Source organism: Lynx rufus, unplaced genomic scaffold, assembly GCF_022079265.1.
Source record: "Lynx rufus isolate CCGP_SWC_20201006 ecotype Redwood Valley unplaced genomic scaffold, mLynRuf1.p SCAF_7, whole genome shotgun sequence".
Classification (NCBI taxonomy): Eukaryota; Metazoa; Chordata; class Mammalia; order Carnivora; family Felidae; genus Lynx; species Lynx rufus.
The window spans coordinates 95,025,793-95,039,810 of NW_025814889.1; the positions used below are offsets into that span (position 1 = coordinate 95,025,793).

Genomic DNA, 14,018 nt, shown 5'->3' on the forward strand with positions numbered 1-14,018 from the left:
ATTAGTCAGAAGCAACTTAAACATTAACAGGCCCCTTTTATTTTCCCATAAAACAATTAATTCCCCAGTCAGGTAAATGCCATTTTAAAGAAAGTGTGTGTGTGTGTGTGTGTGTGTGTGTGTGTGTGTGTGTGTGTGTGTGTGAGAGAGAGAGAGAGAGAGAGAGAGAGAGAGAGAGAGAGACGTGTGTAGTGTACCTATATAAAATAACAATTTTACCCAGCTTTATCTGACTTCTACAGTTGAGCTTTAGTCTTAACCTTTACCTTTAAAAATTTTAGCTCTGAAGTTGGAAAATAAAATTTGAGAAGTATCATTAAACTTCCTTTAAAAAATCTCTCTTGAGGTGATTGCTGGCCACTGGCATGGACACTTTTCAACAAAACTATTTCCATAGTGATGAAAGCAAGCAGAAATACTGGTTTCCACTAAGTATTAATACATAGCTCACTTCTTCTGTCATATTAAAATACAGAATCATGAACTTAAAACAGTTTTAAGTTGTATTCACAGAATAAACTTTTCACAATGGCTTTTGGTTTTTTGTTTTAAAGAAGCTTTCAATGTTTTCTCAGAAAATGTTTAGGAATTAAGACATTTAGTTCCATTTATGAGAGTTTATTAACCACAGAAAATCTCTTAAAATGCCATATCCCAAGTTAACCTCAAAGTCCCCACCTATAAACGTGGGTATGGTTTACTACTCACAGGTAAAGAACATGCATTATTAAACAACTTCAACTCATTGTTAAGAAACCTGCAGTATGAATTAGTATTATAAGTGATAGCTTGATGTTACATATTTTGAAAAGTATTGATAGGTCTTGTATGCAGTTCTTTCTCTTTTTGCAAATCATATTTCCAGGGAATTGAAGAATTGTAAGAATTGAAAGAATTGATGATTTAAATCAGAAGTATTTCTTACCCCTAAAAATTCTGTGACTCTGAGTTCTAGGATCCAACCCATTATTTATTTAAAGTATTTGTTGTATGTCAATAATGTTACATACAAATTTTTGATACTGTGTATATTCTCCCCTTTTAAGTAATCTTGACAGCAGGCTATGTGGTCTGTCCTATGTAATTTAACTAGAATTATTTAGTATCTCACTAATTTAAAAACAGTGGTCATTCAGATAGTATATATAATCTTAATGAGTAGAATTTTTTAAATAATTTCATCCACTGAATCTTTAGGTGATAGAGGCTGCTCCATTATTAACACCTTTCTCAAACTAAAGATTTAAAAATTGAAGGGGTGCCTCGGTGGCTCAGTCAGTTGGGCATCCAACTTTGGCTCAGGTCATGATCTCTTGTTTCATGAGTTCGAGCCCCACATTGGGCTCTGTGCTGACAGCTCAGAGCCTGGATCCTGCCTCGGATTCTGTGTCTCCCTCTCTCTGCCCCTCACCCACTTGTGCTCTGTCTCTCTCAAAAATGAATAAACATTAAAAAAAATTTTTTTTAATTGAAGGATTCTTTCAGCCTGACTTCACCTTGTGGGTCCAACACTGAATAGGATTCTAATGCTTAGAATTTATCATACCATAGCCTGATATAACATGTGATTTTTTTTTCATTAACTTCACTGGTACACATTAGTATTAGTATATCATCTTTATATTTTAATAGGAAATACATACTTTTCCTTCAAAGTAGTAAAGATTATTTCTAATATGTGTACTTAAGATAGTTGGCAACTTCCTAAATTTAAGTAGAGGATTTATCTTAGTTAAGACAAGCTAACATTTTTGAGAATTTGAGAAAACATTCCTGCAGTGTATGTTTCTCTATGTAATTCGATCAGTGATGACATTAATGCGTTTGTAATAATTTCATTTGATGGTCTGAATCCAGTGCATATATTTCCATTCTACTTTACAATAACCTTTTGAGAATATGTAGCCTGATTTTATTAATAGAAAAACTCAGATTTAACTAAGTTGTTTTAAAGTATCTAGATAAGTCTGTCTAGCTTTTTAAATCATTAAACTAATTTAAACATCTTCTTTTCGTTTAAGGCAAATACATAGTTCTAATAATACATAATCTTTTTTTTTTTTTTTTTAATTTTTTTTTTTTTCCACGTTTATTTATTTCTGGGACAGAGAGAGACAGAGCATGAACGGGGGAGGGGCAGAGAGAGAGGGAGACACAGAATCGGAAACAGGCTCCAGGCTCTGAGCCATCAGCCCAGAGCCCGACGCGGGGCTCGAACTCACGGACCGTGAGATCGTGACCTGGCTGAAGTCGGACGCTTAACCGACTGCGCCACCCAGGCGCCCCCATAATCTTTGAATATGTCAAAAATTAAGTGTTTTATTCCTAAAACAAATGAAAAAAAACTTGTGTTTTCGTATCAGCCATTCATTACACACCTGCCAGGGGCATCCTAGGCAGTAGGTGGTGGTGTGCACAACAGCCCTGTCCCTGCTGGTTAGACACCCACGTGGGTATGTGTTGTGTGTGTACATGGAGCAACAGTATGAAAGAGATGTTACCAACAATTAAAGTTGGGGAACAAAGAGACACCAGTATATATTGTAAGACTTCTGTATTTTCGGAAGAATAAAAATACATAGAAGACCAAAACAAAGATTAAAAAAAAAAAAAGGCAAAATTTGACCTGTTTAATTTCTGAATCTCTGCTATATGAGTTTTTAAATTCCATTAAAGTGTTTATGCTCCCTGAGTTTAAACTGACCTTTTAATACATAGGGTGGAAAATAGGTGCATTGGTGGAAGTTATAGTTTAAATTCTAATAATACTTTGTAGTTCACCAGTGTACAATGACAAGGACAGGATGACTGAACGAGGTTTAACTTCTATAACTTTATGATTTGTTACAGTTACAAATAGACTTTTTACCCTGCAACTACGTGTATTTTGGAACTAAATTGCCGATTTTAATTTCTAAAGAATGATACAAGAAGAAGACATTTTCTTCACTAATTTGGTATTCTTCTTAAGCCAGGCAGTAAATTTGTTTTTAAAACATCGGGAGAGGTAGAGAGGGCGGGAGGGAGAGGTGCTTACACATCAGGGGGTTGTGGTGATTGCAATGGTGGCTCTGAAGTTTGCTAGTTTTAATGATAAGCAGGCAGCCTGTGTGTCTTAGTTACTCTGTCAGTCCCTATTTATAGGTTTAATATAAACCTACGTATTTATTACAGGTCACCTATTATTTATAGGTGAACCATTTTAGTTTAAAGTCATTGCAGGGTCCCTTCTTTATAAACTTCTGTCAGTAGGCTGAATGTTTTCAACATTTCTGCACGGGGGGGTGTAATGAAGTAAATTTATTTGGATCTTAGGCTAAAACTATTAAAAATAATGTGTTAACACCAGAAAGTCATGGTCTGGATTCGAATCCTAGATCTGCCACTTCCTATGTGATTTGGTCAGGTTGCTTGTGAGCCTCATTTCTTCAGGGTGCAAAGTGAAGATAATGATATTTATAGAGTTATCAGAAAGATTACAGTAAACTTAGCTGTGTCTCTGGTTTGGGCACATACTGAGCTTTCAATTGTTAATTTAATATTCTTAAATTGTAAATACATGGTTTGGTATCTTAGAGTTTAATCATTATGGTCTAGGTTTTCATTTTAATTTAATAATGGAAACATCCATTTTAGAATCCATTTGAAACAAGATAGGTATGGTAAAATATGTTAACCCATAGTGCTAACTTTACTCGCTGGCTTTCTTTAATACATAAGGTATATTAAGGTTCATAATTTTTAAAATGGGATTGATTTAGTTTGTGCTAAAATTGAACTCAAATTATAGAGTTAGTACTTTTAGAACCTCTTGCTTTTTGGATTTGCAAAGGTATGTTTTGTTTTTTTTAATATACACAATTATTTTCTGCATCTCTCTTAATCTTAGGAAGTGTCATGGAATTACTTCATCATTCTTAAATTTTAAAATTCATGAAGTTAATGTATTTTGAAAGTTTAATTAAAATGAGCTATATAGTTTGTCTTGATATATGCCTACATCAAAATCGTGGTATAGTTTTCAATGGCGCCTACATCTTATCAGTGCTTTGGGTTTGAAATGGGAAGTCTGGAGATGTGCAAGTTACAAGTTCATTGTTTTCCCCAGATTTTAATGAGGTTAGAATAACTTTATGTTTGTTTGTTTTTTCCTAAAGTATAATAATTACAAATTGGAAAATCATTTCTTTTCTCAAGGAAAAACAAATTTTTCAGTTTTATACTTCATTGAAGGTTGGCTTTATTTTAAATATCTAGTAATTTTCAGTGCTTTTTATTGGCCACACAGTAATTGCTGCTCAAGCTTTTATTTTTCAACAAAAAAAATGCTTGGAGTTTCAGTGGTTATAAAATAGATGTTCATGAGTAGTCTTTCACACAGAAAGGCTGTATTTTTGTACTTATCAGATAGAAACTACAGCACATTACTTTTTCTTCAAGCTCTATTTTACTCAGTAGGAAAAAAGAGTTGGCACATCTGTGTCTGTGTTCATTCTCATACATGTAGGTATTTTATCTAGTAAAATATATTTTGACAAAAATCTGAGATCAGAGGGAGAGGAAATCATCTAAATTCTTGAATTTGGTTTTATAGGAGTTTCATCTGGAATACGACAAATTAGAAGAGCGGCCTCACCTGCCATCCACCTTCAACTACAACCCTGCTCAGCAAGCCTTCTAAACAAAGACTTCCCTTTTCTTGGGGTATGGCTGTCTCAGCACAATACTCGACATAACTGCAGAACTGATGTGGCTCAGGCACCCTGGTTTTAATTCCTTGAGGATCTGGCAATTGGCTTATGCAAAGGGTCACCATTTGAGGTCCTGCCTTACTAATTATGTGCTGCCCAACAACTAAATTTATACTTTGTTTTTCTCTAGTTCGAGCAGGGTCTGAATTTTTTTCATTTATTTTCTTTTTTGCCAGCAGACAGACTTGGGTCTGTAAAGACAAGCAAGTACACTGACAGAAGTTTACCATTTAGTTTCTAAAATGTAAAAAAAAAACCCACAAAAGACTCCACAAAATTAGACCACAAAATTTGCATTGTTCATTGTAGCACTATTGGTAATAAAATAACAAATGTTTGTGCATTTTTATGTGAAGATCCTTCTCGTATTTCATTTGGAAAGATGAGCAAGGTCTGCTTCCTTCATTTTACTTCCCCTTCTGTTTTTGAAAGGCAGTTTCGCCAAGCTTAACGCAAGAATATCTGACTGTTTAGAAGAAAGATATTGCCACAATCTCTGGATGGTTTCCAGGGTTGTGTTATTACTGAGCTTCATCTTTCCAGAATGAGCAAAACACTGTCCAGTCTTTGTTACGATTTTGTAATAAATGTGTACATTTTTTTTAAATTTTTGGACATCACATGAATAAAGGTATGTATGTACGAATGTGTATATATTATATATATGACATCTATTTTGGAAAATGTTTGCCCTGCTGTACCTCATTTTTAGGAGGTGTGCATGGATGCAATATATGAAAATGGGACATTCTGGAACTGCTGGTCAGGGGACTTTGTCGCCCTGTGCACTAAAGGGCCAGATTTTCAGCAGCCAAGGACATCCATACCCAAGTGAATGTGATGGGACTTAACGAAGTGAACTGAGACAATTCACTCTGGCTGTTTGAACAGCAGCGTTTCATAGGAAGAGAAAAAAAGATCAATCTTGTATTTTCTGACCACATAAAGGCTTCTTCTCTTTGTAATAAAGTAGAAAAGCTCTCCTCACTGCAGTGTTGACTTTGATTTGAAATTGTGAAATTATTTCTTCAACATGAAAAATAGACCCCCTGCCCCCAAAACCCTCAAGTTTTACAAATATCTAACTGAATGGCGTGACTAAACAATTTAAAATGTAGTCTTTTTTTTCAGCTTTTGACAAGTAATTTGATGGCACCATATACCATTTTACTTGTAGCTTAAAAATGCAGATGTATTTGTAGTTATTAACCAAGTTCAAAACAGAAACTATTTTTTAAAAGAGTTAACGGCTGCATTAGAGATAAAGTTTCCTTAACACTTGTGGGACCAGGCAAAATACTTTTGGGAGAAATTTAGGAGAAATGTCTTGATAGACCTTTGAGATTTACCTTTAAGAAGTAATATGCAAATTAAGGTAAGCCAAAAGGGAGTGAGGTAGACTTTACCTTCAGTTTGGATATTTCACATTTACAAATTGATGGATTCTTTTCCATCTAAAGACAAATACTGTTTTTAAAAATGTCTGAAGACTGCAGCTACAGACACTAGAGATAGTAAAAAAGGCAGTGAATTTTGATTCTCTAAATTTTCATTTTTAACCTATTTTTCTATGAAGAGTGAAAGTTTATTGTCATTTACCAAATCATGTTTGAAAATGAAACATTTATGACATTGCTGTGTTTGTGTATCAGGAATATAAAATGACTTAAGATTTACCTTTTTCTATGTATTTTGAGATATGGAGAAACTGACGTAAAAATACCAGGATTTTTTAATCTTTCAGATTTAAACCAAAGCATCTCCTCTGTAGGAAAGACGGCACTTACATCACTGTAGTTTTAACTGTTGTGCACAAAACCTTCTCAAATCATGTTTGACATAAACCGGAGTCAAATCCTAGAAATTGATTTCTTATTTCAAAAAGGCATTACATTTTTTCATAATAATTGACTTTGTAAAATGTAACTTTTCCTACATAACCATGAGAAACAGGTTAAAAACAAAGGGTGGGGGGGAGTGGAGGGTAGGGGATCTTTATTTCTGTGAGTATAAACATAACAGTGTAGCGTGTCCCTGTGATCATGATTGGGACTTTTGTGAATGCCTCAGAAAAGCAAGACAGCTCCTATCAAGTGGTTTGTTGTCTTGGCCGTATAGAAAGTTTTACATGCGCACTTTGCCAGTTTTCTAAGCTCTTTTTACCCTAAATCATCAAAATAAGAAAACTCTTGCATGTAAACCAACTTTTTATAACTTGTTAATATCTGAAATTACCGTGCTCTTGACTTCAAATCCAAGTTTTAAAAATCTATTTGAAATCTTTAAAGTACTATATTAAACTCTTTAACATAACACACTGTTACATTTCTTTGGTTTTATAACTTGTGGTTATACATGTACAGAAGTTGGCCTGAACTAATATTTCACATTTTCTTTCATAGGTTTAATTCTGTTAAATTTTCCCTATATAACTAGTGACATAGATGTGTACGTTGTTAAATCATTTTTGTAATTATACTATAATTGGCTCTGGGAGAAAAAAGCTATTTAGTTGCAAAAGAAAATTCTTTCACCTATTTAGTTTCATATATCTTATTCTATGCTTCTTGTGGTCCTACTATAATTTATATGATAAAACTCCATTTTCAGGGATTTTTTTCACTGCAGAAAGTTTTCCTTAGATATAAAAAATTTTAAGAACTGAAAGTATATTTGAATTCTTACAGTATAAGATTAAGCCAACCACTTACTTGTCTTTTCCGTTTTGCCACTGAACTTGGGACACCACAGGTGCTTGATAAATACATGTTGGTTGAATGGTATAAATTGATATTTCAGTTTGAAAATAAAATGTACAAATTAAAGCATTGGGCTTTGAAATAATTTACTATCTTTTTGCTGTAATTTCATTTTCAAAAGAATTCTTTTTAAAGCATTTTCAATTAACTTCCAAAACTTTCAAATTTTTCCCTCTCCACTCTTTCTAATTGACCCTTCCTCTCAATCCTTCATTCAGAAACAGATCTTGCATCCTGTTACACCTCGTGCTTGTAAAATATGTGGCATCTGAGCATGCCTGCAAAGACAGGCACATTTATTTAAGTTAGATTGGCTTACTAGCATCAATTTTGCAGAAAGTTGCTAAAAACCTAAATGTGCACATACATACATAAAAGGTATGTTCATATTTAATGTTCTCTTAACTAAGTTTGTGTAGTTAAAAAAGAAGACCTAGAAATACTGCCTAATTGGTTCCATTAAGACAGTCTGTGGATAAAAAGCCAGACTTCTCTCAATGCCTTTTTAAAAGCTAGGTCCTAATAGCATGTGAAAAGGCTGTTTCCTTGCCACTAGCATTGCCAGTGAATTGGATCACATTATGAATACATGACAGATCTAGGAGATGAAGCAAATAAACACAATGCAAGTCAAAATTGGGATCTAAATCTAACCCAGTAATTTTGTGTGTTAAATTGCGTAAAATAGGATACATTGAGTCAAGATAATTGCTTTTGCACTTTGGTTGCTAAAAAAAAGTAAAGGATGGTGGAATGCAACATATCTTAAAAGTGGTTCATATGTATGTAGATCAATGTAAATTGTAACTGGTTCCAAAAATACTGATGTAATTTTCAGCTACTTTAAGAATAGTGCTCATAGGGCGCCTGGGTGGCTCCATCCCTTAAGCATCCAGCTTCAACTCAGGTCATGATCTCGGAGTTCGAGTTTGAGCCCCATGTTGGGCTCTGGGCTGATAGCTCAGAGCGTGGAGCCTGCTTTGGATTCTGTGTCACCCTCTCTCTCTGCTTCTCTCTCCCTCCCTCCCTCCCTCCCTCCATCTCTCTCTCTCTCTCTCTCTCTCAAAAATAAAACATTAAAAATTTTTTTTAAAGTGTAGTGCTCAGAACAAGGTAGGAAGTCTGCTGTATTTTAAGAGCTGCTATCAGTGAGGAAGGCAGGAGAATAGAATGTGGCATGCCGTCTAGCCGCCAAGCAATATACTACATGTTTGACATGCATCATTGTATCTGGTCTTTAGCATAGCGTCATGAAGTACTTCATTTTACATTAAATTTAAAATGTACCAAAAAAAAAAAAAAACCCAAAAACCAAAACCATGAAGTAAGAATGTTTACATTAGAGAATAAACTCTAGAAACATGGTATCTGTCTTCAGGTTTCAAATTCAAGAGTTTAAAGATCCTGTGTGACTGAAGAACAGAACTCAGACTGATGAGAGAAAAAGATTTTGGTATAGTATTAGAAGTGAGGTAATTAAGATTTGGGAATGAGGTGCTTTGTAAGGCATTAGATTCAACCTCAGAACATAACCAAGAAGAGACTCTGGACAGTGTTGTGTGCATAAGGTAAGGAGTTGGACCGGATAACCATGAATGTTCCGTTTACTGAAAAAGTGTTGAAGTGGGATAATTACTGTATTTTAGCAAAACTAATTGCCAACCATTGTAAAGTACACCATTCTGCGTACTACTAAGGAAGAAAGAAGGAGCTCAATTAAACTATGATAAACCATGCATTACATAAATGGCATACCAATTTCAAGGATGTCATACATGGGAAGAATGTGCATCTTAGAATTGATGAGATGTGGACCTCGAAGAAGAGATAATTACTGGACAACTTAAGGGGAGACATGACAGCTGCTTCAAATGTAGGAGGGACCTAAGAGGGCAAGTCTCAACCCAGCAGGTGGAAGTTGGATGAGTCACATTTGGGTTCTGTATAACAAGGTGCTGGCCCACAATACTGTTACATGAAGGACTCCATCAACAAAAATGTCCAAACAAACTGGATGACTGTCAATTGCTATTGAGAGGACTGCCTTTTTGAGTAAAAATTTGGATTTGACAATTTCTAGGCCTCTTTCAGCTCTTTAGAAGATGCTGATACCATGTTTTGACCTGAATTTGAGGAATATGATGTATTCAAGGGCTGGAAAGTTAAATACTTAGTATTTAAGTGCTAAATACTTAAAGCATTGACCTAGTCCAAATGTGCTCTTTTGTGAGTCCTAGAGAAGGTTTACTTACATTACTGCTATATCTTTGGAAAGATTTAAATGATAATAAAAAGAATTACAGAGTGCAACTTTATTCAACTTTTTTTGTTTTTACTTTAGGAATAAGGCTATGTATGAAACAGTCGTAAAAGCACACAAATAGTAAATCATGCATGTGTATGTTCACCAGATTTACTTACATATTCTAGTGCTACATTAAAGGAGGGAAGAGACCATTTTTTTGATAAGTTTTGAGGTAAATATTTAGTCTGAAATTGTACATTGCATTAGTGTTCAATCTCATATTTTCTGCTACAGTAGTGATCACAAAAGTAGTAATCCTGTTTCTTATGTAAAGAGAAAACCGATCATTAAATTTGATGTGTAAAAAAAATCTCAGTTTGGATGGAGTTAGCTCCAGGAGCTCAGCAGAGGCAAAGTTATCCTCTAGGTAATTTTCAAACTTTATATGCACCTGAGGTGCATATTGTTCAAAATATTAGTTATAGGCCTCCTACTTCATTCATTCATTCATTCATTCATTCAGAGCAGGGGAGGGGCAGAGGGAGAGGATATCAAGCAGGCTCCACACTCATGGAGCCTACACATGACCTGAGCTGAAATCAAGAGTTGGACATTTAACTGACTGAGGAAACCACCCCGGTGCTCCTAGGTCTCCTGTTTAGATACTCTGACTCAGATATCTAGGGAGAGGCCAGAAATACATACTGTAGTAAATACAAGTCATTTCCGAAGCTAATGAACTAGAATTTACACTTCAGCTATACTTTGCCTATTGTGCAGGTACTAACTAGAATAAAATCTAAAATCTTAAAGTTTAGGTGAAATCCAACTAAGTTAATAACTGGGATAATGTATTCCTCTGTTGTGGGGCCATTCATTTTTTTCTGTATCATTCAAGTTCTAGTGCAGAAACCACATTATTACAGTAGTAATAGAGCAGAATACAAGGAAAACTAAGTCTGTTCCTGAGTATAAAACAGCAAGGATTGTTTTGTTTTGTTTTGTTTTGTTTTGTTTTGTTTTGTTTTAAAAACCGTTACTATTTCCTGGGGACATTTTTGCTAGATGTTGGGTTTCAGCTTCAGTTTGTATGCATAAAAACTGCTAAGGGCAACTATGCATTATCAGTTCTGTGTCCATCAACTGAAAGTTTTTTCTTTAGTCCAGTCATCCTGTTGTATATATACTATGACCTAACAAGAATTTAATGATGTATTTCTTTATCGTAAGAATTCAGTTTAAAAAGCTAATCATTTCCAGATGTTTGCCATACAGCTTTCCTCCAGTCACTTAAATGACTTCATGAAACTCATAAAATTCACAATGGTAAGTCTTATTCATTGTAATAAATTTCCTGTCTCTGTTGAAAACTCACACTGCATAGTCTCATAGTTTATGCTCACCATTTGACACATGCCAAAATAGTTTAGCTACTATTTATCTTTTTAAAAAGCATTTTATTTTTGGTAATCTTTCACCCAGTGTGGGGTTTAAACTCATGACCCCAAGATCAAGAGTCACATGCTGTACCAACTGAGCCAGCCAAGCACCTCTAAGACTACTTCTATATAGCAAAACTCATTTTCCATTCATGGTGTGATTTATCTTAGTTTTTATTTCCAAGGCCTGATAGGCCTCTACCACACTTACAAATGTGTTTTGACATTTTGTTAAGAGAAGGTGAAATAAAACTGGCCCTACTTACGCCAAAAAGTGGTAGGTAGTTCCTTCACACAATAGAGAAAAGTAGGTAAGAAAAACAATTTTTCACTGAATCAGCTAGTCTCTAATTTTCATAAGCATATCCTGAAAAGTAATAGTCTAGTAATTTGTATTTGCCTAAGTAACATTTTAACCACATAATTTATAAAACTTTGAACAGGTGTTTTTTTTTTTTTTTTTCCACCAAGCCAATCAATTCTCTAGTATATACCAAAGGTAATTGTTGTTGTAACACATGAGGTTCCTCTAAACATTTTGGAAGAAAGCTACCAAGTTTCAAGGGTGGTATGATGTCAACAAATGGCTGATTTTGCTTGATTCTTCTTAGGATCATCTCTATGGATACTCATTTATAATGAAAATACATTTTAAAGAGTAAACTGATTATTCTTCAAAAATATACAGCTCAATGAGAAGTTACATGTGGGAATGCCATGAATAATTTCATCTTTTGTATAAAAATAAAGATTTGGGGCAGCCAGAATGTTTGGAAGCTACCTTTAAATCTGTTACATACTGAACATCTATTTTAAGATGTAGTTTTAATTATCATATGTAGCAGTTGCATGAAAACTGGGCTGTCTTTTTTTTTTTAAGATTCTATTTTTAAGTAATCTCTACACCGAGTGTGGGGCTCGAACTCACAACCCCAAGGTCAAGAGTCACATGCTATACAGACTGAGCCAGCCAGGTACCCCAAAACTGGGCTATTTTAGAAGAAAATGTGAGCTATTAAATATTTCCCTCTTAAGAGTGTCAGACATGTTTTGATGTTTTATTTTAAATGTTTTAAGTAACTTACTGTCTTCAAATGGTTAATATTCTTTAAATATAAAACCAGTCGAATGAGAATATGCCTGTTTTTATTTACTAATTTATTTATTTTGAGAAAGCAGGGGAGGGGCAGAGAGGGAGAGAGAGAGAATCCCGAGCAGAGCGGGAGCTGTCCGTGCAGAGCCCGATGATGGGGCTGGATCCCATGAACCATGAGATCATGATCTGAGCCTAAATTGAGTCCATTGCTTAACCAACTGAGCCACCCAGGTGCCCCAAAATATACCTGTTTTTAAAATGCAGATCACATGTCACTCTTCTGCTCAAAAAAGTGTTATTTCCTGGGGTGCCTGGGTGGCTTAGACTGTTGAGCATCCCACTCTTGATTTCAGGTCAGGTCATGATCTCTAGGTGGTGAGATCAAGCACCCCCACTGGGCTCTGTGTTTAGTGTGGAGACTGCTTAACATTCCCTCTCTCCCTTTGCCCCTCCCCAGCTTTCATGCACTCTCTCTCTTAAAAAAAGTTATTTCCAGATTTCCTTTTTAAATGGAAAAAGGAATGGAAAAATTATATAAAATTTACATAATTGTATATAATTTTATATATATTTTGTATAATTTATATAATATTTTTCATTTTACTCTAAATGATTTAATATTTGAATATTAGTTGACTTGCACATCACTATTGGGAATCCAGATTCTGTCTAATTAAGATGAACCAAAATCATTTTCCCAGCTTCTCTCTGCATTTGCAATGATGTTGTTAATTAACGAACAACAAAATCTATCATCCTAGAAGTGTTTGTAGGTTGGATAGCATGGAAAAGAAAGATGTAGACTTTTGTTTTAGAGAATGTTAAAACTAGGTATCCTTTCCAACTTTGAATTTTTTTTTTCCTTTCTTTAGCATTTGAGGGTAAGGACACAGTCCTAGTCTTCTAAACCATTAACCAAAGGAAATACTGAAGAAACTGAAGATTAGCAAAGAAGAAAAGGCCTAGAAGGAAAGAGGATAGTTGTCTTCCCACATCTGAAGTGAGATCATTTGGGTTTTTTTGTGTTGGTTTTAAAGTAAACTCTATGCCCAATAGTAGGATCCTGATCCTGAGATCGGAAGTAGCATGCTCTACCAACTGAGCCAGCCAGGTGCCTCTGAATGAAATTTTCATGAAGCAGATTATCTTTATCTTACTTACATAATACCCGAGGGCAAACAAAAAACCTTTACGTGGATATTATGGCAAGGCAGATTTCAATTTGCAAGAAAGTGCTACTTCATATATATTTTTAAAGGTCCAAAGATCAAATGGGCAGCATTAGGAGTTCATGAATGTTTCATCACTGGAAATGTCCAAGCAAAGGCAAGAAACCTATTGGAAATATTAGATGATTTCCTGCAGTAAGAGGAGGGCAGGCTCTTCTACCCTAGAACTAGTGTTTTATTGACATCCAGTTGTTCCTTGTGTTTTACTTCTACTTTGAATCTAGCTTCAATTACTAACAAGCTTATCTGAAACCTAAATATTACACTTAATCTTCCTCTTCCACATAAAGCCGTACTACTTATATTTGCTAGGCATCTAAAAAAGAGCTATTTTCAACGCAAGTGATTCAGAGCGAGATTAAATTGGAGGAGCTGGTTAAATCACTAGATCCTCCATCCGCTACCCACGTCTCCCTTCATAGGTTTCACAGGAGGGATTTGATCAAGCCTAACTCTACTCAAATGTAAGTATGCACATTTTAAATCCATTGGTATTACC

The 14,018-nt window shown here is 34.9% G+C and overlaps 1 protein-coding gene across 1 annotated transcript in view; it reads left to right on the forward strand.

Annotated features, from left to right (window-relative positions):
• The window catches only part of CNOT2 (CCR4-NOT transcription complex subunit 2), a 135,481-nt gene extending 129,743 nt beyond the window's left edge, over positions 1-5,738 (forward strand). Inside the window, exon 16 of the mRNA XM_047066820.1 lies at positions 4,595-5,738. Coding sequence (XP_046922776.1) covers positions 4,595-4,681 — 87 coding nt within the window. The 3' untranslated portion in view covers positions 4,682-5,738. The remainder of the gene's footprint in view (positions 1-4,594) is intronic.
• The last annotated feature ends 8,280 nt before the right edge of the window (positions 5,739-14,018 follow it).